This window comes from Sparus aurata, chromosome 4 (assembly GCF_900880675.1).
Source record: "Sparus aurata chromosome 4, fSpaAur1.1, whole genome shotgun sequence".
Taxonomy (NCBI): domain Eukaryota; kingdom Metazoa; phylum Chordata; class Actinopteri; order Spariformes; family Sparidae; genus Sparus; species Sparus aurata.
In genome coordinates, this window is record NC_044190.1 from 30829178 (window position 1) to 30851497 (window position 22320).

The window sequence follows — 22320 nt, forward strand, 5'->3', positions numbered from 1 at the left end:
AGAAAAGAAAATACATTGAATTAAAGAATGGAGTAAGGAGGGGAATTGCAGCAAAAAATGCATTTACATTTCCATAGTCAAATGAATAGAATGATTTCATCAATAGACTGAATTGCTTTTTCAGCCTTCACACTCCTTTGTTTATTTTTATTTCTTTGCTCTATTTCGCTCTCTATTTTAATCCCTTTTCAGCACCCTCCTATCTGTGGAGGGTTGTTGAACTGCTTGTCAGCTTGTTAGTCCGATACATGCACCGGTGAGTGAGCACACACACGTCTAATAAACACACGTATACTTGACTGGTTAGCCGCACAAATAAGATCAAAATGAATATGTTAGAGCTGCTGTGACTGAGGAGTTACTGAGGAGAAGATATTTTCTTTTCTTTTCTTTCTTAAACTGTATTTTCATTTATTGTGGACTTGAACAAGGTATTGTGTATGTTCATCGGACTTTTGTATAACCAGATATAAAGAAAAAGAAAACAAAAACTAAAATATTAGTTACTAAAAAATGTACAAAAGGACATCTGCAAATACAGTATCTGGGAGCTATATATCAGTTAGCCCATAAACATTATCCACGGTGTCATAAATCATCCATTTCTTAGGCATTACTTAGTTATTGAGGAAAGACATTTGTTTTAATTTCTGGCAGGTGAAAAATCACACACACGCACGCACGCACGCACGCACGCACGCACACACACACACACACACACACACACTAACACATAAAAATGCATACAAATGTGTGTAATTTTGGGAAGGAGTAATTCAATTTTGTAGTTCAGGTTGTGTATGTAGTTTTAGGGCAAAGATCTGTGTAGTGTTGGTGTGTGTTGCTGTGAGTGTTTGAGCTTGGCTCCATAGACTCGCAGTGTGCCGATGATTATAGTTGTTTTCGTAGAGAGGGAAATGAATAAAATAAGAAATAAAAACTCACGCCGCGACAGTCAATCTAAACCACTCTCCCTCCTACTGAGCTCTCTCTCGCCCTCTCTTTGGGTCTCAATCGCTCCCTCTGTCTCTCTAGTTGTTTCTACTTCCCACACACAAACACACTATCATTCCTTCTCTGTCGTTCTCGGGCATCCACACCCTGTCACACACACCACCTTACACCCCACACAAATACAAATACACACACACACACACACACACACATGCACACACACACACACACACACACACACACACACACACACACACACACACACACACACACCAGGGAGCAGATCAATTGTTACAGTGTTAGTCGGGCAGGAAACCTGTAATTCACTTCATTGGCTGCAGAATAAACCCCTGATTACATACAATCAATGTGATAATGGCTAAAACACATTCTGCCCAATGGGCTGTCGGGCTGTAAAGACCGGCAGAGGAGAGGAATTGTGTGAGCGTGTGTGTCTATATTCCTGAGTGTATGTGTCTGTGACTGTGTGTGACTCCTTCTAGGTATTTTAATATAACAAACACAGACCTACACACACCTTTGCAGTGCAAAAGTATCCACAAACACATACACAGGTGTGAAATGAATTGGGTAAGACTTACAGGGACACACTAGTGGGGCTAAAGCTGTTATGATGCATCCTGGGGTTTATAAAGTTTACACACACACACACACACTCTGTAGATGTGAATGGATAAACAGTGGGAGACTGAGCACACAGGGCAGGCTCAGCCAAACACGATTGATTAAGAATTATGTGCTCTCCAAACTGCAGACTGCAAACTATTCAGCAATATCATGTTGAGTCTGGTGATATCAATGTATCTCTTCAATCATCACGCAGTGCTGTTGTCTGTTTTCTTTTTCCAGTCTGATCTCTTCTCATGAAAGGTGTTTATATCGCACATTTTAAAGGGAATTTTAAAGGGAACTCCCTTCTTCCTTGGTCTGTATGAAGGATGAATTAGATTTGAGAGTCTGACCGCGTTGATGTAGTTATTTAAGTGAAAAGATATGAAGAGGTTGAGCTTGTTCAGGGCAAAAGCATGAAGGCAGTGCAGCGCTTACCCTGTGTGTGTGTGTATGTGTGTGTGTCAGATGGGAATCTTGATGATTTAGGTCATTTTCTCGCAGAGCGGTGGCTGATAAGTGTGTTGCTGCCAGGCACTATCTTTGTCACCATGTCTCTCTCTCTCTCTCTCTCTCTCTCCCTCCTTACCTCTCTCTTTGTCTCTCTCTCTCTTTGCCCCTCTTTCTGTCTCCTTTATCTGCTGTGTGTCATTGTAGTTGTGAGGGTGGTTGTCTACTGTAAGAACAGTGCTTCAAACCACTGAAACATCCAGCTCCCTGCACATCAGGAGTACAATTAACAGTTAGTGTGTCAACTAGGTTCAAGTATTTGTTTGTTGAATAATCAAATACATAAACTGCTGCAAATTATGTGTCTAGTTCAGCTCTATTTTGGGAATTGGCAGGCTAAATTGTACACTAAATTGCAGAGGATGTACTTGTAGTGACCTCTAGCCTTTTACTGGAAGGGCTGAGGAATGGAAATCAATGAAATTACTGAATGCATCCCCTTTTTAGGGACACCTTTTATAAAGGACAATACATGTGCTAAATGTGAAATTAAGAATTAATGAACAATATATACATGAATATTGTATTTGTCGACAGGGTACGCACTATAAATCTGATGAACACATTAATTCTGCTAACTCACATGATATTGGCAGGTAGTGTTTGAGCAGGGGTATAAGGGATATACATTGTAGGCTGGTTCCTTTATAAAAGAAAGGTCACTGATCAAGGTGAGTGTTCGTCTGCCTTTCTATGTGTGTGTGTGTGTGTGTGTGTGTGTGTGTGGATTAGCAGTGTTATCGCTGAGCATTAGGGGTGCAACAGCCCTTCCAAACACTTACCGACACTTGCCATTGTGGCAGACACACATGCATTCATACACACACACATACACAATCAACTATTCGCGTACAGCGAAACGTACAGCTCTCCCTCTCTCATACTCAGAAAGATAGAGACCTGGGCAAGGTGCCGTATCAAATGAAATTGCGCAGAAGTATAATAAAAAAAAAAGTGTTTAAAAAAACAAAATATCCCCCATCGGATTAAAAACACATTTTATTAAGCAGATGGTGAAAGAGGATTTCCACTCTAGTAAATATGACAGGGCTTTCAAATGTGACACGGGAGGGAAGCAGAGGGAGGGGAGGGGAGGAAGAGGCAAACAGACAAGGAGGGAATGGGAAAAGAGAGTGCAACGCCGTAAAAGAGAGGAGAGAGAAAGAGAGTATGAATGAAACTTAAGGGGTGAGAGAACGAAGAGAGAAAAGTGGAATAAAGGAGAAAAAGATAAAAGGAGAGGAGAGGATTGGTGTGGAGAGGAGAGGAGAGAAGAGGAGAGGAGAGGAGAGGAGAGGAGAGGAGAGGCATCCTTTAAGCAGATCAGATTTGGGGAAATTGGGCTGTCACTACAGGATTGTGATGATTTACACCTATCCATCACAGGGAGAGAGAGAGAGAGACGCAGAGCTAGAGTATGTACAATAATGCACAGCATCTTAAAAAAAATTGAGAAAATTTGTCTCAAAGTCCTGAGTTTACTGCTTTTAATTCAATGTTCAATCATTCAATGAATAACACGTTAAGAGTAACGGGAAGAACATATTTGATCATAGTGAGACACATGTACAAATATAATGATGGGTAGAGAATGGGCCAATTCATTTATTTTACTGTATGATGTTCTGATTTACTGTAGGTCAAAAGAAGAAAAGGGCTGCCATGGAATATCACTTGAAACACAACCTTTTCTTTCCACATTAACCAAACAAGTAAAGGATCATTTGAAAGCACAACCCGACCCTGCATGAATACATTTTACAGTTGCACATTTTGAACTGAATTGATCTGTATTGTCACCAGCTGCTGTTGACACTCGTCCCCTCTGCCTCCCTGCCTGATCTTCCCTCTCTGTCCCCCTGTCCTCCTTCCTCCCCCTCTCCCTCCGCTCACTGCTGGCTGATGCACCTTACAGCCTCGCTCTTGGACCATCTGTTAGGGAATCTAATTCACATCCAGTCATAATCAGGTTTGCTGGAGTGCCCACTGTCTCTGCCTCCATTTCTGTCTCTTTCTGGTCTACCTGTTTCTTTCTGTCTGTTTTATGTCTTTGACTGTCTCTGATTCATCTACAGTGTCAATGTCAGACTGTCTCAATTCAAATCTGTGTTTTTGGACATTTCATTAGCATCTTTTCTCCTATTTTTCCTCTCTTTTATCCTTCCCGTCCACTTTCTGTATTAAAAACACAAAACTAGCACCAATGCATAAACTAAGGACAATGCTAGAATGCACTGATCTGATCTTGTCATGATGTGATAATGTGGATTTTTTTATAATTTGACCATATTACAGTATAATCCCTTGACATGAAGTCCACTGCTGCTGTGCAGAACTGGTTTTGCTTTCACTGGGTTTTAAACTTTGCTTTCCAAAAAACTCATCATCTTTAAACAATAACTGCAAATTACAAGGATTTAAACACGGCTTCAGCATTTTAATTGTAAAATGAATATATAAGCAAAAATTTGACATTGTGTGGAAAAAAAAGGGGCTGCATCGACGCAGCATCTTAACTGTGCATGTATGTGTGTGTGTTTATCCATGACTGAGAATAAGGCAAGCTGAGGTGAAGGGGGTGGAAGTTAATGAGAGGTGAGTGTCTGAAACCCTCTTTCTCTCTCTCTCTCTTTCTCTCCCTCTCTCTGCTCCAGCAGTAATCCTCTTCTATAAATCTGCAATCCAATCAGCGTTGTCCACACTTACACACACACGCACAAACACACACACATACACACACAGAGCTGTTGGGAGGCCCATCTGTGTGTTAAGGCAATCTGCTTTATCATTATGATTACATTGGGCTCAGTTTACAGCAATGTGTGTGTATGTGTGTGTGTGTGTGTGTTCAGGCGCACACTGGCTGCCTGACATTAATCACATTCCCATGGTTTGATGGCCTAAATAAAAATAGGAATAATATTGTTGCTGTCCAATGAAAACTGCAGATCTCTAAAAACAAACCAGGAATTTCTTTAGAACTCAAATAAGTTTTCCTGAGTGCAGAAACGACTGTACATTAACTTTTTTCATTTTATTTTCATAATAAACAATTTAGGTTTCTGACAAATTAAGCAAATATAATTGTCAGTCTTAAAAATAGAAAATTAAAATATTAGAACAAATAAATGTTTAATGCATCTGAAACTGTTTCAAATTTGGGCCACACATATAGTTTATAAACACTGTTTAATAACAATCAAAATTCAAAGGTCAGGTGTATGTGTGTGCAGGCGTGAGAATGTGTATGTTAATCATGTGACTAAATCCCATCAACACAGTTGGAGGTCAGATATCCCGGAGAGAGTGTTCATGAGATCTTATATGGCATGTGTGTAAAATACACTCCTTCCAGTGTGTATAAGGAAGAAAATGCACATACGTAATACAATTAGAGTGAGAGGGTGAGCTGAGGTGAGGTGATGTCGTCTTTACAATATTGTCCACGATATTTTCTTTTATTCAATTTTTTCTACATTGAAGACATTTTGACATGTCACAGCAGGACAAGCCCAGGTTTGAATAACTAAATTAATAATGGCTTCAATTGCTGTTTCATTGTATTTCAATAGTTATCTCAAGATAAATTAAGAAATTCTAAACTTCAGCAGATATTTTCATTGTTATAATCATCTGCCAACTGGGAATATTGCCGTGTCACATCTGAGGCTTGGCGTAGTTTTGCCAGTTGAATTTTTAATTACAATATCAACTGTTTAAACCTGGTCCAAAACTTGAACCAATGCAGCGGAAATAATGTTCCCCAATTCTGTGTGTCTATCTGTGTGTGCGGATGTAATGTGTGACCTCAAGCCATGGCGTGACTCCCTAGCCCCTGGCAAACCTTTACACCTCTCATCACCAGACTTCACTGTCTGCCAGCACACATACGCACACACACTAACATTGTGCTAGTAACACTCTTGTTGGTGATTGGCTATGGGTCTGCGTGAGAATAGCTTGCCAGACCTCTAATTGGCTTGACCCAGACTAACCCTGAAATCCTATTGGACTAAGACTTCCCAGTCTACAGTGCGCACTGGCAAACACACACACACACACTACACACACACTTAAAACTGAAGGGCTTTGCAAAACCTAACAACGCGCAAAATCAATAGTGTTCTAAGAGGTTGCAATAAAACAACAACAATAACAACAGAATACATGATAACAATGTTCATTTAGGCTGCCAGATCAGCTAATTTAGATTGTGCAGCATAACGTTGTTTGTTCGCGGAAAGTAACCACTGACTAAACACTTCAAGTACTTCCATATTCCCCAGTATATGTAGAACAATAAGTTGAGTTTTGTCTGAACACTTTTGTAATAATGTCAGTTCAAATCATCTGTCAGAAATTAGTCACAACAAGCTCAGGTGAGAAAATATATTATAAAACTTAAACATATAGCAGATAGCACACTTGTCACATACTCATTTGCATATAATAGTCCTTAATGCCTGTGTTATGCTAATTGTAGCTATATGAAACACATACTTACAATTACAGTCTTGCAATCTGGGCATATGGCTCTATCTCTTACCGAGAGAAACTTAGAATGATTAAAAGACGGAGAGGACCAGTGGCAGAGAGGGAAGAAGAATATGAAGAGAGAGAGGGTGTGTGTTTTATGCGTCACACGTTTGCTGTGTTTTAACATAAAACAAGTCACATATTTACAGTTTATGTTCTAAAAATGGACCATGGCATTCGGTTTCACCTGCCTCAATCAACACACTCCTGGAACTGGTTTCTACCGGAGAACTTTGAAGTAAATATTTCACTTTGGTTGAAGCTTTTCATGTTTCATTGCACATGCAGATGGCATGGGGGATTACTGTTATGGTAAAAGTTACTGTCCTTCAACCAAATGATATGATTTGTTGCGAGGCATTTACACTACTGAAGAGTCCTTGAGCCGGAAGTTAAATCCTGCTTCTTTCTTAGACTGTAAAAATGTAACAAAACAAAGGTACTACAGGTAAAAAGTATGTAACAGTGGCAACAAGGGTTATCCAAGCATCGTTTTAAAAATATTACATTTGTCTTTGGATAGCGGATAAAACATACTAGGTACAATTAGTAAAAAAATACACATGTATACAAAAACTGCTAACGAGAAACAGAAAATAGTAATTTATTAAAAAGTTATTTCGACTTTGTCATGTTTATTTCTTTTCTGCTTCATTTCAAGTGGACATTGTTTTTTATTTCTTGAAATGTGAACCAAACAGACGCTGAACTTCAGACTGGTGCCTCTGAATGAACAATCCACCTATGTATACCTATATAACTGTCTGTCACTCCAGGAACCAATAAGAAGACATTTAAAAAATTGAGAAAAATTGATCATGGCTTTACTTTGAAAGAGGTAAATCTGTTATTGCTTGTTGTAATTTTGTCTTTAAAAATAGGTGACACTGAATCTAATCTATGATCATATTGTGTATGCAGAGTCAAATGTCAAATATACTTCAGTTTGAAAATATAGCCGGCTGCCATGGAACACGTAAAAAGAAAAATAACTAAATTAGGAATTCAATCTGTGAAAGTTAAGGAAATTACCTATATACAACCCTCATTCTGCGAAAAAACATAGAGCTAAGTTGACCCCTCTCAGTGCCATTTCTCTCTCTCTCTCTCGCTCACTCTCTCTCACACACACACACACACACACACACACGCACGAGTAGAATGACCACTAAAACACTGATGTCTTTGTCTTTGATGTCTCAAAGTGCTTGCCTTTTCTTTTTCTTTCATCTGAACTTTATAGAGGTCAAGTGTGGCTCCAGTGTAAAACTGAACCAAACAGACTCATAGATTCCTTTTCCTTTACGTTTCTCTCTGTGTGTCTTTGGTCTTTTCGTCTCTTCATCTTACCTGGGGTTGTAGAGGGCATGTGCGTCTCTCATGTGGTTGGCCTCTAGTGGATCGTAGCTCTGGTGCATCCTCCAGGCGCCAGCGCCGCATTTACTGTAACTTGACTTGGAGTTATCTTCACTGCTGCTGTTCACCAATGGCCCCTTCGATAAGTTCATTCTGTAGGCAGGGGCATAGAGAGAGAAGGAGGGTTAAAAATACAGCAAGGTAGAAAAAGAGCTGCTGAGACATTGACTTCCAAGTGTAGAAATAAATTTTTCATGGACATTAAAATTGTGCAAATAACCTAAAAGGTCTTGACAAAGAGTGTCAGTAAATATTAAAAATCTTATTTTCTATTTCAGTTCAACTGAAGAATAAAAATTACAGCATTACACATCAACAACATCTCTAAAAACAGTACTAAAGGTCAATATTCAAAAAAGAAATTTAACAATTTATTTGATTATTTGTCTTGAGGACATAAATGGGATATTAAAAAGAAGGTCAAGAAATCAAAATCATTTAGAAAGGGCATAGAAAATCAAACACATGTTTCAACAATAAATGTAGTGTGAGGCAATGAATTGATGAAAGTGATGTCATATATGTTATTAATGCAGACAACACACACATTTAATCAAACATACACATTGCGTCAAACAGCCAAAATATATGCGGACCATTAAACAAGTATACAACTACCGCACAGGGTGGCTAGAGAGAGTCAGAAAAAACGCAGTCAGGTCTCGAAACATAGAGACAGAATGACGCACATGCTGAGAGCACCGACAAGCAGACAGACAGACAGCTGTCAGCTGGACGGACACATGCCCAGAGGAAGGGTTGTGACTTTTAACCAGAACACAAGACTTTTGTCCTTTCTTAACACAGTTCTGTCGAATACGTTTGTCTGTGCGCGCAAGCATCGGTGAAGGCGTCAGGCTGTTATTGAAGCACACCCCGACTGTGTTTAACGTCAGAGGACTTTTACCAGTTTTAGCCTCGGAGAAGGCTCTCAGACTGAGAGGAGTATAAAAGTAAAAGCACCGGAGGAGGGACCGCTATCCGTCAATCAAAACCAGCGCTGGCGTCAGGGGAGGAGCTGTTGCCGAGGTGATAAGGTCACAGTGGGCTACAGAATCAAAATCACCCATAGAAAAAAAATAAATGAATTAAATAACACAGGGTGATAGAAAAACGGGCCGTCTCTTAGAGCTGAAGTCAAAGAGGACGAGAGAAGGCAGGGTCCATAACAAAACTGGCTGGGTGGCCTACATTTAAAGACAACTACCAGGGGAGAATGCAACAGGGCTGCTGGGAAGAGAAGGAGGACAAAATCTCGAAAATACAGAAACCAAGTCAGACTGGGGAACAAATGTCAGAACACTGGTAATAAAGTGATCCTTCTAAATTAATGTAAAATACACAAGAGATGCCTGTTGGCAACACTTGAGGCATTCCAGTGCTTTGTATTAGCATTTGTATGTTTGTTGCTTAATGACAGAGAGTTAAAATTATTATGCTCGCTTGGTCTAAAAGAGGTCTATAAAGAGGAAAACAATTATTTATATTCAAAGTTCAAACTTTTCGGATCGGGTCAACAAATGTTAAACAGTCATTATTTTATATTTTCTACAGATAAGTAATCTTTTCTCTTCCAACATGTCAACCAAACCATCTGGGAGCTCTTTAAGCCATGCAATGAAGCTAAATAGCTACGGAATAAAATAATCATACTTTTTTCAGTATGTTGTAATGGTTCTGTTAGAGTTTTTCCGTATTTCAACATTCCTGTGTGTGTCTCAGATGAAGTGTATCAGTAAACAGAGCAGGATGTTGCTATGTGTCACAAACTGATAGACACATGTTTACCACACAAACACACACCACACTGACATTCGTGTCTGCGTGTATGAGCGATGTTGTCCCGCTGTGGGTTCCTGTTTAGGTGAGGGCCGCGCAGACAGACAGGTAGACAGACCAATCACTCGTCTGACAGCCATCCCTGCCTCCATCCTCAGAGCTGCGTTGGCTCAGTGAGAGGTGGAGGGCCAGGCTGTGTAATATGTAGGTTTTAGTTCCACTCTAGTGAATAGGAGGAATCGATATCTCGCTGCTGCTGCTGCTGCTTCAAACACTTATTGGCTTTGGTTGCGGTGTCACAATGCTATATAGACAGGCAACACTTAATACTGCTTTTTTTTTATTGGAGAGAGTCCTGGTGTTACACCGAACTAAGGTACATGCCGTACCATGTACATGTGATGCTGTTGGTTCAAATCACTGCATTTCATGTTAAATGAACTGTTTTCCTTTTACAGGACAACGTAACAAACAAAGTACATGTTTGTATAGAGGAATAAAGAGGAAGAGACTGAGCTGACACATCTCCACAACCATCAACCATGAGACACTATTCTAGAAAGATACCCTGAATTCTGAATCAGCTTTACAATATTTTTGCTAAATGACAATTTTGCGAAAATCTGTCAAAGTCTGTCACTTACATTAACCTGGCGACTGAAACGGCTAGGGATTACAAAGAGAGATTTTGTTATATTACATTATACTTTATGGTAAGGTAATCGGATATTCTTTCCTCTCTACATCTATTCCAGAAGATTACATTTAAACTAAAAGGCATCTTAAAATCTGCAGAAAATCATTTTTATCAGGTTTTATATACACAGATGGTATTTGTAGCATACTTAATATGAATAAAGCGAAAATTAACACCTAATAAATTATTTTCTCTCTACCTGAATAGATTATTTGAAGGAGCCTGTCATATTAAACACCCACACCCTTAGAAGTACTGACATATAAAGAAAATAAATAGCTCAGATCATAAATATTTTAAAAAGCGTACACAGTAAAAGGAGAGAATAAAGGGGAAGGGTATTAACCTTCTGGTTTCTAACTAACCTATTTCACACTCCTGTCAGTACATGTAAGCGGCACCAGCACACACTCGCACATTCACATCGTAGATGTGTTTTTGTGTGTGTAAAAGTAGGGAGATCGTGGGTGTCTTTCTGATGCTCAGTGACTCGCTCATGTGTTGCTGGCCCATCTGTGAACAGAATGACCATGACACAGTATGTATGTGTCTATGCATGTGTGTGTATCTGTGTGTGTGTGACATGGTGATGCAGTGATTGATGAGACAGTTGCCATTCTTGCTAATGCAAAACGCACCTATCCCTGAAGGGAGCAAATGCCACAACACACACACACACACACACATACGCGTAAGCACACACATACACATACAGGGCTGCAACTGCCCTACCTAATTACCCCTGTAGTCAGGGCAGTGTGATGTCTTCCAGTCGCATATGCAATAAATATCCACAAACATGCCTAAACGTGGTTTCAAAACAATCACAGGTGAGATATACAGATACAATCACTGATAAATGTTGTTCACTTTCTTGCATCTTAACAATAAAATTAAGGCTCTTGATTGTTTCAACACCAGGCTAAACAATGGAAAAAAGGTCTTTAGACAGTATTTACACTGTTTGTTACCCTAGATAATGGTCATTTAATTGTTAAACATGTAAAATCAGTGCTCTGTATGAGTCTGACAGACATGCAAACATTTGTGTGTGTGCCTGTCTGTGTGCGTCAGGGAGACCATAAAATGATCGTGAGATTATCACAAATACTGAGTGCATAAATATGTTTATATACAAACGTGTGTGACTGTGATTCTCTCCGCTCCTCTGCATGTGCATCAGGGCAGGTGGGGTTCGACGCAGCCCTTTGTGTGTCTGGGTGGATGTGGATGTGTGTGCGCGTTAGCGTTAGCGACGGGAGCTGTTAGCGGGGCAGGCGGCAGATGGGCTGTCGGCCTTAATAGGGACTGAGCGGGTGCAGAAAGGTGACAGCTCCACGAGGGAGCGGTGTGTGGGGAGGGAGAGGAGGAGTGTGTGTGTGTGTGTGTGTGTGTGTGTGAGGTGTGGGGGGGTGAATGGTGAAGGAAGACGGGGATAAAGGGGAAATGAATTATCTGCCGAGGTCAAGAAAAGTGCCGATCAGCTGCGTAGAGGAACGCAGCTCCTATGGGCAGGAAGTGTTTATGATGTCTAATTTATGCAATATAGACATTTGCATGTATATCTATGTTGAGCTTTCACCTGGTCATTTCTGTGTAAAGTTGCAACTTTTAAAAGCTTCAAACATTTGTTAATACTACAATATTTCTAAAATCACACAAACACAAAATAAGATATAAAATTAAAAATAATTGTTTGTGAATATGGAAAAGCTGCTGTCAACTTCAAACAACGCCACAGAAACCTGAAAAGCTTTGAAAACACTGATAGAAACCGTGGGCATTGCTGCACTTCCAAATGTTAAAAGTGCTTGATCACTTTCATCTCGTCAGATGTGTTATTTAATTTGTTTATGTTTATATTTTCTAAGGCCATATATTTTTCATTTAACTTCAAGCATATGAAAATGACTGTGCGGCTGTTTTTTTTCTACAAAGAACAACTAATTTAAGCTCGCTCCTGCGCGAACAGTTAGTTATAACACACAATCAAAACACACAAAAATAAAAAAATTACCACAGAATCTTTTTTTCTGAATGGTCACACGCGGACAGTGTTGTAAATGATCACAACATCATGTGACTATCATGTCCTCAAATATGTGCACAGTTCTGTCTCAAAGCTGAATTGAGAGAAAATTGGCTGCTCTGTATCTTCAGCAGATATTCTATGAACCTTTCCTTTTCCTCAAAAACACTGTGGAATGTGACTGATTAAAAAAATCTTTATACATACACAGGAAATACTGGAAAATAGAGTTTGCATTGAGAGTTTAAGTTTTGCTTGTTTATCTGCTGTATAACATCAGTGACTACTTGAGACAGAGTGAGAAAGAAAAAAGAGCAAAATCATCGATATGACATCAAAGAAAGAAATTATGTTTTTCAGTCGCTACATGTTTCAATAAAATACATACTGCACTGCGCGTTGATGTTGTATATTTGCTAAATTACGGAGCAGAACTTGTGTAAAAAATCTGTTAAAAATTTGGGGGCAATAGGCAGCTATGGATCTAAATCATTTTAAAAATCATTTTTCATTTTAAAATAAAGGGTAACTGAATCATAATTCTCCAATTCAGAAAAGATCTGCTTTTGTTAAGCGGCCACGTATATGAATATAGAGTAAATTTGGCAAGGATGCATAAGTAGTGTTGGATGCATATGTGTGATAATTAAGTTTACTCGTCATTTGCATTTGATAAAGTTGGTCAATTAAAGCAAAGGGAATGCTAAGACCTGAGACGGAAGAAGAAAAAGCAAGTGCAAAAAAAAAGAAAGAAAACTAAAAAGAGAGGTGGGGTGGTGGGCTGGCCTGTCATTCTCTCCCCATCAGGCACACACATGAAGCATGATGGGAGGATGAGAGGAGGAATATTTCACTGTCAGTCGAAAGGCGGCATGGTCATTCATTTCTTTCTTTCTCTCTCAGTATATATTCACGTCCCTTTCTACTGTATCTTTTCCCTTTTGTCTTTTGTACAATGACAATTTAATCATACTGTACAAGGCCTGGGCATGTAGAGGGGGAGAACTGTCCAACCAGCCAATCTATAGGGCTCTCCCCACGGACACTGAGAGAAACAGCACAACAGAAAAAGTGCAAAAGACAGACAAGGCGTTTGAACCTGCATCATTCTCTCGATCCTCTTTAACTCATGCACACACACTCCTGCATACACACTCACACACACACGGCACCTCTCCATCTAAATCTGTTCTATTGTGGCCCAGTCTCCGCTGTCTCCTCCCATTAGGAGTGAGAGGCAGCATCAGAAGCCCTGAGCACGACACGATAGGTGCGCTCGCAAAACACACACACGCACACACACACACGCACACACACATACACACACACACGCACATCCATACACTGGTCTCCTGTTCTGAAGCACGGCTCAATAGGTTACCCAGTGAACAGCTGAAATCACATTTTAGTAAATCTGTCTCTAAAAATAATAAAGCCACAGCAGTGACAAAACCAATCCTAAATTAGACATTTATTAAGAAAAGTCAATATTCCTTCAAATCAAACAGGCAGATTTGTAAAAGGACCCGTTGTAATCTGAAAGCTCTAATCTGCCCTGAAGCAAAGAAGACTCCCCTTCCTCCGCATCCTTCTAACCTACACTGCTCCATAAAGTAGAAACGTCATAAAAGTAGGCTTGAATGAGACAGAAAAGTCTGTATGTGGCAGTGAGAAGAGTAATTCTCCGTCAAAGCACAAATGATTTGATAGATTGTGATAATAGTAATAATAAATGAATGCACATTTTGATGTATGGACGGCGGAACATGAGGAATGAGCAGATGAGCGGCGTGAAGAGGGGGAAGGAAAAGAGATGAGAAGAGATGAGCGGCGTTGTCTCTCGCTATATATCACTCTCTCTCTTCTTTCAATCAGTGCTTTGGCATTCAATCACACTCTCACACACACACTCACACACTTGCATGCACACACACATGCGTTTAGCTTCACCCCCAGTGTGGTGTAATGGCTAATTGCAGTGAGTGTGTGTGTGTCACAGCTGGTACAGTCTCTCTTACTGCTCTTTCAACACATAAAGGCCGGCACTGACCCATGACAGACACACACACACACAGACACACACACACACACATACGCACACACACACACACACACACACACAGACACACACACACACATACGCACACACACACACACACACACACACACACACACACACACACACACTGCACTGATGGATTGAGCATAAATCACAGAAATTCACATCATCAAAGACACACAAATCTGTTTTTTGTGTGTGCATATGTACGTGTATGAATGTGTAATTGCATTTTTGACATAACTTGGTTACTTTTAGCTGCAAATGCACAAAAGAAAATGTGTGTGAGGGCGTGTGTGCGTGCATGTGTGCATTCATGCGTACACGTGTGTCCAGCGGACCCCTAAGTGCTGGTGTCAGACAAAAGCCCCCCCCCCACTTCCTTCCCACCTCTCGCTCTGTCTGTTTCTCTCATTGCATCTCTCTCTCTTTACGGGACTAAATTACCACTGGAATGCTCGGACCCTTCACATGAGAGAGAGGCCGCCGTGTTTGCGCGAGTGTGTGTGTGTGTGTGTGTGTTTTCTGTGTGTGCAGGGTTAGACAATGAAAAAACTGACAGACAATGAATGCCGTAGGGACAGACGGACAAGCAAACACACACAAAAAGAGAACAACACCTCCTCATATGGGCCACCAATAGGCCACACACACACACACACACACAAACACACACTTAAAATGTGGGCAGGCACAAACCCATGCAACAAACAGATGCAAATATACACAAACACACACAGACACACAGGCACACTCTGATACACACACACACGCACAGCCAACAAATCAGTGCGGCACATATTGACATGCTTTGACAGATGAATTAAGTAAATGATTTTATAAGGAGATTAAAAGGATTTTAATTTACGCAATCTCTCTCTGCCCCCCGTCCCTCCCTCCAGTCTGCTTTACCTCTCCCTCTCTCTCTCCCTCTCTCTCTCTCTCTCTCATGGCCTGAGAAAAAGAGAGCACAAGAGACTGATGGTAAAAAAGGAAGGGAATAATACGATAAATGTTCTTAAATTTAGACGGGAAGAAAATAAAGTTTCTTTTTTAATGCTCAATAATTCTATAGATGTTGATCTTTTGGTTACCTCAGTTTTAAACAGCAGAGGCACATTAACACCATGATTGAGAAACGACTGCAAAATTATGACAAGCTGTATTATTTAGATTTTACTTAGAAGAAATAGTCCTAGGACTTGCTGACGTTGTGAGCGAACAGAGTGTGAGCAGAACGGTCTCCCTTTAAGATTCGAGAATCATTCTAAATTACACTATGTCTAAGGACAATCTGAAAAAAAATCTGTCATCATGAAATGTTTAAGGTCAAGATATTGCTCCAAAAATGAAGAGAAACACAGGAATTTGTCTGTTAAAATTGCTTTCATTACTGTTTTTGCAAAATAAGATTCAACACTCTGGGACTTGCAGGGTGAAAATTGAGCGATATCATGTGCCGGATTAATGATTAAATCTGTTCAAATAGCTAATAATTATCACCTCAAATAAATTATTTTGTTTTGATTTTTCTGGCATGTATGAATTTAGTGTGACAGATTGAAAATGTTCATAAAAGGCACTCTTTGTTGGAGTGGATTTGAAACATGCACCAAGCTGTTTCTCATTCACACTTCATTGGATTTAACAGAAATTTTGATTTTCACTCACAATCACAAAAATGTATTTGCATAACATTTCCATAAAATTATAAAAATATATTGAATCTAGACAAAAATCACAATTTAAGATAATTCAGACAATGATTTATGCTGACTTGTGTTGCTCTTCATCTCTTACACTGCAAATGTTTGATTGAACGGCCGCTGTGCAATTCTCACCACCCGTCTCCTTCACACCCACTGACGAAACCCACCAAATTCACTAAAGTCACTGTAGGAAATATATCTTAATGATATGCAAATGGTATGTATATGGTGGCATGAGGGGAATGCAATTATGTTAACAGCTTAAGCGGTACTTGTTGTTATTATTATTATTATCGGTATGATCATCATTATCCCTAATATTTTAATTAGTCTAGGAAAGCAGCGCCTGAGAGCAAAAGAGACGAAGCCAGAGCAGAGACAAGAGAACGGTGAATAGATGGATGGATGACTGGATGGATGGATGATCAGAACGGACAGACGGACAGATGCAAGACCAGAGGGTTTTCTAAAATATATGAGTGCGGTCGCAGTTTACTTGCACCGGCAGAAACACACGCAGATAAAGCAACACATTCTACTGATAAGTTTAACGGTCAGTATATTTGTGCGTGATTTCTAATCACAGCTCTAACGCTTTACACTTCTTCTCCCATTTTTGACCAAAACCTGGCCAGAGGTGATCACTTTTCTCGTCTGCTTCACCCTGAAAAACAGGGGTTTAGTGGTTGGTCCTTAAAATGCACCACACTGTTTTGCAGTTGAAAATGCACAGACTCTGTTCAGATACAGTGTGCAGGGTTGAGTCCTTACAATCAAAAATGTACTAAGAGCAGACTTTGCTCTAGACATTCAGTGATTTGATCTACAAAAGGCAATCAGCATGCTCAATATGAAAGGTTGTTCAAAAGTCTTCAAACCCTCAAAGTCACCAAAAGCCTGATCTATGACATTGCACAGATATTTAAAAAATGATCATTAAAGATCCTGTAGCTCTTTATTTTAAAATCATTAATGTTTCAATGAGCACAAGATGGAAAATGTAATCCCTCAAGCATTTGAAAATATTTGTTATTTGTTGCACATTGAATAATAACTGAAACAAACTATCAAAAACGTGTTTCTAAAAATGATGAAAGACAAGTTCAGTGATAAAGGAATTGTAATTATTTCACCAGCTGCGACTTTAAATCTTGCTTCCTATTCCACATACAGGGTAGATGAGAGGGTGTCTGCAAAACACACAGACACACGCAGAAGCACAGACACACACAAACACACTGATATTTACTAATTCAAAAGTGAGGCAGCTTCAAATCACACAAAAAATGCCAGTTTTCTTTAAAAATATCATGTTTGGAAAACACATCATTGTATCGTCCTCCATGGGCTTCAGCTTTGACTTTCTGCTTTCAGTTTTCTACCTCCGACTTTCTACCGTAAGGACACTTTAACTGAGGCTGTGATCCTCTATAAGTCATTTCAATGTATTTACTATAACGCCATGGTCTATTAGAACAGAATTAATATGCACATGTATTTTTATTTCTTTACAGATTTACAATAAAATCTGAGCATTAATCAATGGTAAAGCAGATCTAACAGTCTCAGAGCACTGTTGGACTGATACCTCCGTACAGTCTAGTCACAGAATACACTCATCACTTCAGATAAATCCAGGTTTTACTTTGAAATGTTTGAAAAAGGAAAACTTGTTTGTTTCCTGGTATTCTTACCTCACTTTAATCTATGAGTTTGTCTTTCCTAATGTGCATTTTCATATAACACACTTTGTATTTTATGTGCACAAAAACACACACACACAACACACACCGCTGTCCATTCTGACATCAGTTAATCTGCATTTTAAACAGTGTCTTCTACACCTAAAAGAGCAAAGCGTTGGCGAAAGGAACAGCTCGGCGGCACTCGCTGATGTGTGTGTGTGTGTAACTGTCTCTAATTCCTGTGCGGGGCCACACGCTGAGTTGCCCGTCTGAAATTCTACCTCTCCTGGCATTAAAGAGCGCAGCTCTCCCCCTTTCCTCCTCCCTCCTCTCTTATGGGCCCTTCTCCTCCCGTCTGCCCACGTTATTCCTGTAACCTCAATGCCCTGTTACCTTGCTGATTCTCTGCCTGGATGAAGACACACAGAAAACATACGTGCACAGGCATAAACACATGCAAAGACATACACACATGTCGACATGAGTTGCTGTTTTGTCCCGAGAACAATCTGACTTAAAGTAAAAGAATGTCTTCGAAACAGAGAAAAAGAAGGAGAAACTGTGTTTCTATGTCACTAACGAGTATGTCTATGTGTGTGTGTGTGCGCAGGTGTGTTTAATGTGTGTGTCTGTGGCCGTGCATGCAAGTGTGTTTGTCTGGATGTCTCGCTCCCAGGTGAAGGGACAGAAATTCCGCTCCTCTACCCACTGAGTAAAAGCTGCTGTCCGGGTACTGCAGCCACACACACATACACTCACACACACAAACAGTGAACGCGTGCTACCTGACAGCAGAAACAACCTTGACATGGTGCCGGCCACCTCTGCTGCATACCAGCACATACACACACAAACACTTACACAAACACTTACACACACACATACTCTTACACAGTGAGTGACAATGACAAGTTGAATGATGAATAAAAAATAAGATTTAAAGGAAAAATTTACCTACTCTTGTTCAGAGTGCATTAAAAAACACTCAGATAACGGATGTCCTACCGAATCCATCGGCGATACCGGGTCATTGTCATGTCAACCTCCTCCAGAGAAAAAAAAAATCAAAACAGGAAAATTCAAAAAAATCAAAGTTTTTATATCTCTCCTCTCTCTCCTCCTCTTCTTTCTCCGGTCTTCCTCTCTCTCGGTCCTTCCTTCCGCTTGGAGGGAGCAATACAATTACCAGGCTCTGCGCTGCCTGCACTGATCGGCTCTGCGCGTGTGTGGATGTGAGGGAGCGTGTGTGTGTGTGCGCGCCGTGTGTAGATGTGAGAGCCAGGGAGAGGGGCTATAGGTACACACACAGCCAGCCGGCCAGGCAGTTGGGACAGAAAGCTGTGCCGCTGTCCTAATCAACGACTTAAAGCCCCGATAGCAGCTCATGAATATTAAGCAGCATTTTGCATATGCAGTCCCTCAGGCCCCGGTTCTGCTGTGATTGGTAGATACTTGACCAATGGCTGCGGGCAGGGGCGGAGTAAGGGGTGGAGACAAGGAGGGGAAAGCAAGCAAGAGAGGGAGAAAAGCAGGTGGAGAGGGAGGGATCAGACAAAGAGCGATAGAGAGGGAGGGAGGAAGGAAAGGAGGGAGCGGAGAGGAGAAAAAGACAGGTGAGGGAAAGATTTAAAGCAAGACATCCTGCTCTCCTCCTTTCTTTTATTCTTTGTCTCTTTATCAGCCAATCATTCTGTTCCTGTCTCTCAGACCAGGTCATTCTCAAAAGTCTCTCTTCCCTGCTCTCTTATTCTCTCATTTCCAGCAAGAAAAACAACAATGTTAGGAAAAGACTAAATGTAAAATAATGTTGTCTTTCTTCGTAGTTTCTTTTTAACAATGTTAAAAATAATTTTAGAATAAAATTGAAGGGATTAAACATCTGAGGTACACCATGTTTCAAGGCATTTCAGGTCGAAATCACGGATTTGTGTCAGCTCAGTCACAAAACACTAAATTGACCTCATCAAATCCAGACAATTTCAAGATCAAAGATAAAAGTGTAAGCTTGACCCTAAACCCTAAGCCTAAATAATTTGTCACACTGCAAACACACACGCACGCACGCACGCACACACGCACGCACACACACACACACACACACACACACAGTACAGCAGAGCCCATCATAGCTCAGCAGTAAAATACAGGATTATGGCAATTCCGAGGTCTTGTCCTTTGTTGTGGAATGATTTGGGAATGATTGGGACAAGGTTTCCCCTGCTGCTTGCTGTTTCGTCGAGCTCCCTGCCATCTTGGCACCAGCAGGCTGTATATTCCCGGTATTTGCAGTGTATCCAACAACTTGGAATCTGTGCAAGAGGGATTCTCCTGGAGAATTAGCTCCTCAGTCTCAGTGAGAGGAGTAAACTGAGAAAAGGGAACATGAGGAGAGAGCGAAGGCTCTTTTCTCTAAAAAGGGAAGTGGGAATCCTACAGGGAGCCTCAGATCTGCTCCACCACAAAAATGCTCTCTCTCGCTCTTTCTTCCCTTCTTTCTTTCTTTCTTTCTTTCATTTTGCTTTCTTTCTTTCATTCACCCCTTCTTTCTTTCCAACATTTTCCTGTTTCATTCTGACTTTTCCAAGAGTCGCACACCCCTGCACACAGGATGGTGGGGGTTAGAGACGAGTGTGGAGGAGAGAAGGAGATAGAGAGAAAGAACTCAGAGGGGTGGAAAGGGGGGATGCAAAGATGAAAGAGAGTGCTTGTGATTAGCAGCTTTGGAAGAGAACAGATAATAAAACATTTCCTGAAACCAATCTCTCCTTTGATGTACGTGTGTGTGTGTGTGTGTGTGTGTGTGTGTCATCACTTACTACAACCTCTCTCTTACACACACTTTCACAAACACAGAGTTTAAACACATAGTCCAATGTTGAACACCTCAGCTTTGTTGGTTGACAGCAGAACATCTATTTATTACTTAACACTTCTTCTCTCAGCACACAGGACTGGTGTTGTATGCTGATAAAGCATGTGTGTGGAGCTACAAGGAAACTGAAAAGGTTTCAATAAAAGCTACACACACCTTACACTTTGGATAAGGATGTGAGGACATTACTGAAACTTGCTTTAGCTTCAGGCAGAATCATGTTTTCTCAGATTTTCCGTTAAAGTCTTCCTTATTTTCCATTGTGTGGCAGTTTACAGAAATGCACAAAATGGGTAATACCATTAAACTGCATCATAGATGACAACGAATTGGGTCTATATGACTATTGCAAGCAGACCAAACACACAAACATTCACTGACTCATGCTGCTTGCACATGTGTACATTTGCTATTGGCACAGAGGTCTATGTTTTTAAATGTATGTATACACAGATGTATGAGGTTCATGTACACAAGCAACACACACACACACACACACACGCACACGCACACAGACACACACACACACACACACACACAGAGTTATGATGTATCCAGGGGCTTATAAGCATCGACAAAGATGAGTGTGAATCAATGCCGCCGTCACTACTGGGCAAACAAATCCTTTACCAAAACCTCTGCCTCTGAAACACACACACACATTCCCACACAAATAGGTACAGACATAAACATAAACATATATCCTCTCTTTATTGGCGTCAAACTCCAATCAAAATATCTGTAAGTGAAACAATGAGAGCTGCAGAAGAATTGTGAATATAATTGCACACATTTCTGAGCAGCACTACAAATAAAAACATTTGAAAAAACGCTGATTTTTACTCACACAAGGATGAATGGAACAGTCCGTCTGTGATGAACTGGTCATGTTCATGGAGGCACATTTCTTTGTTGTAGTTTACTTTAGAAAAATATTCAATGACACTTTTCTCAGCAGAGTTCTACATTCTGTAATTTATGCATTTATGCAGTTTTGTGGACACTGATGGCTAGTTTTAGTACAAACAGCAATGTGTTTGACATAAAAAGCATAAGAATGAAATCTGAGAATCAGGTTTCCCTACGCATATGTGCAGCTAGTGATGCTTTAAAAGGTGTTTGTCTATTATGTAAATAAGGTAAAATTGTTATGGTGAGACTGGCACACACACACAGAATCATAAGCAGTATGTTTGCTAAAATCTTGCAACACACTTAAGTTACACATATGTTCCTAAAGCTTCTGTAACTTCTACTTGAATTCTATTGATATTGTCACAGAATTTCCGTGATTTTAGTTGGACCCTAAAACAACATTAATGCCTTCTACCTCGCTCCTCTTCTCCCTCCCTGACCCCCATCACCACCCACCCCACCTTACTATTGATTGGTTCTCAGTCAGTGTGTATGTTGACAGTGACCCCTTTAGGCCACTTCTCTCTCT

At 40.3% G+C, this 22320-nt stretch overlaps 1 protein-coding gene across 13 annotated transcripts in view; it reads right to left on the bottom strand.

The window, feature by feature from the left end:
- Positions 1-22320, bottom strand: part of esrrga (estrogen-related receptor gamma a) — a 147169-nt gene that overhangs the window by 56759 nt on the left and 68090 nt on the right. For 8 of the 13 annotated variants that reach the window (XM_030415112.1, XM_030415120.1, XM_030415116.1 and 5 more), the window contains exons 1-2: positions 18963-19371; positions 7981-8139 (exon numbers count right to left, since the gene is read on the bottom strand). In XM_030415112.1, the coding sequence (XP_030270972.1) occupies positions 7981-8139; positions 18963-19018 (215 nt within the window). In that variant the 5' untranslated portion in view covers positions 19019-19371. Of the gene's footprint in view, positions 1-2173; positions 2302-7980; positions 8140-18958; positions 19372-22320 lie in introns of those variants that run through there. The other 5 variants (XM_030415124.1, XM_030415123.1, XM_030415121.1 and 2 more) reach the window with 3 other exon arrangements.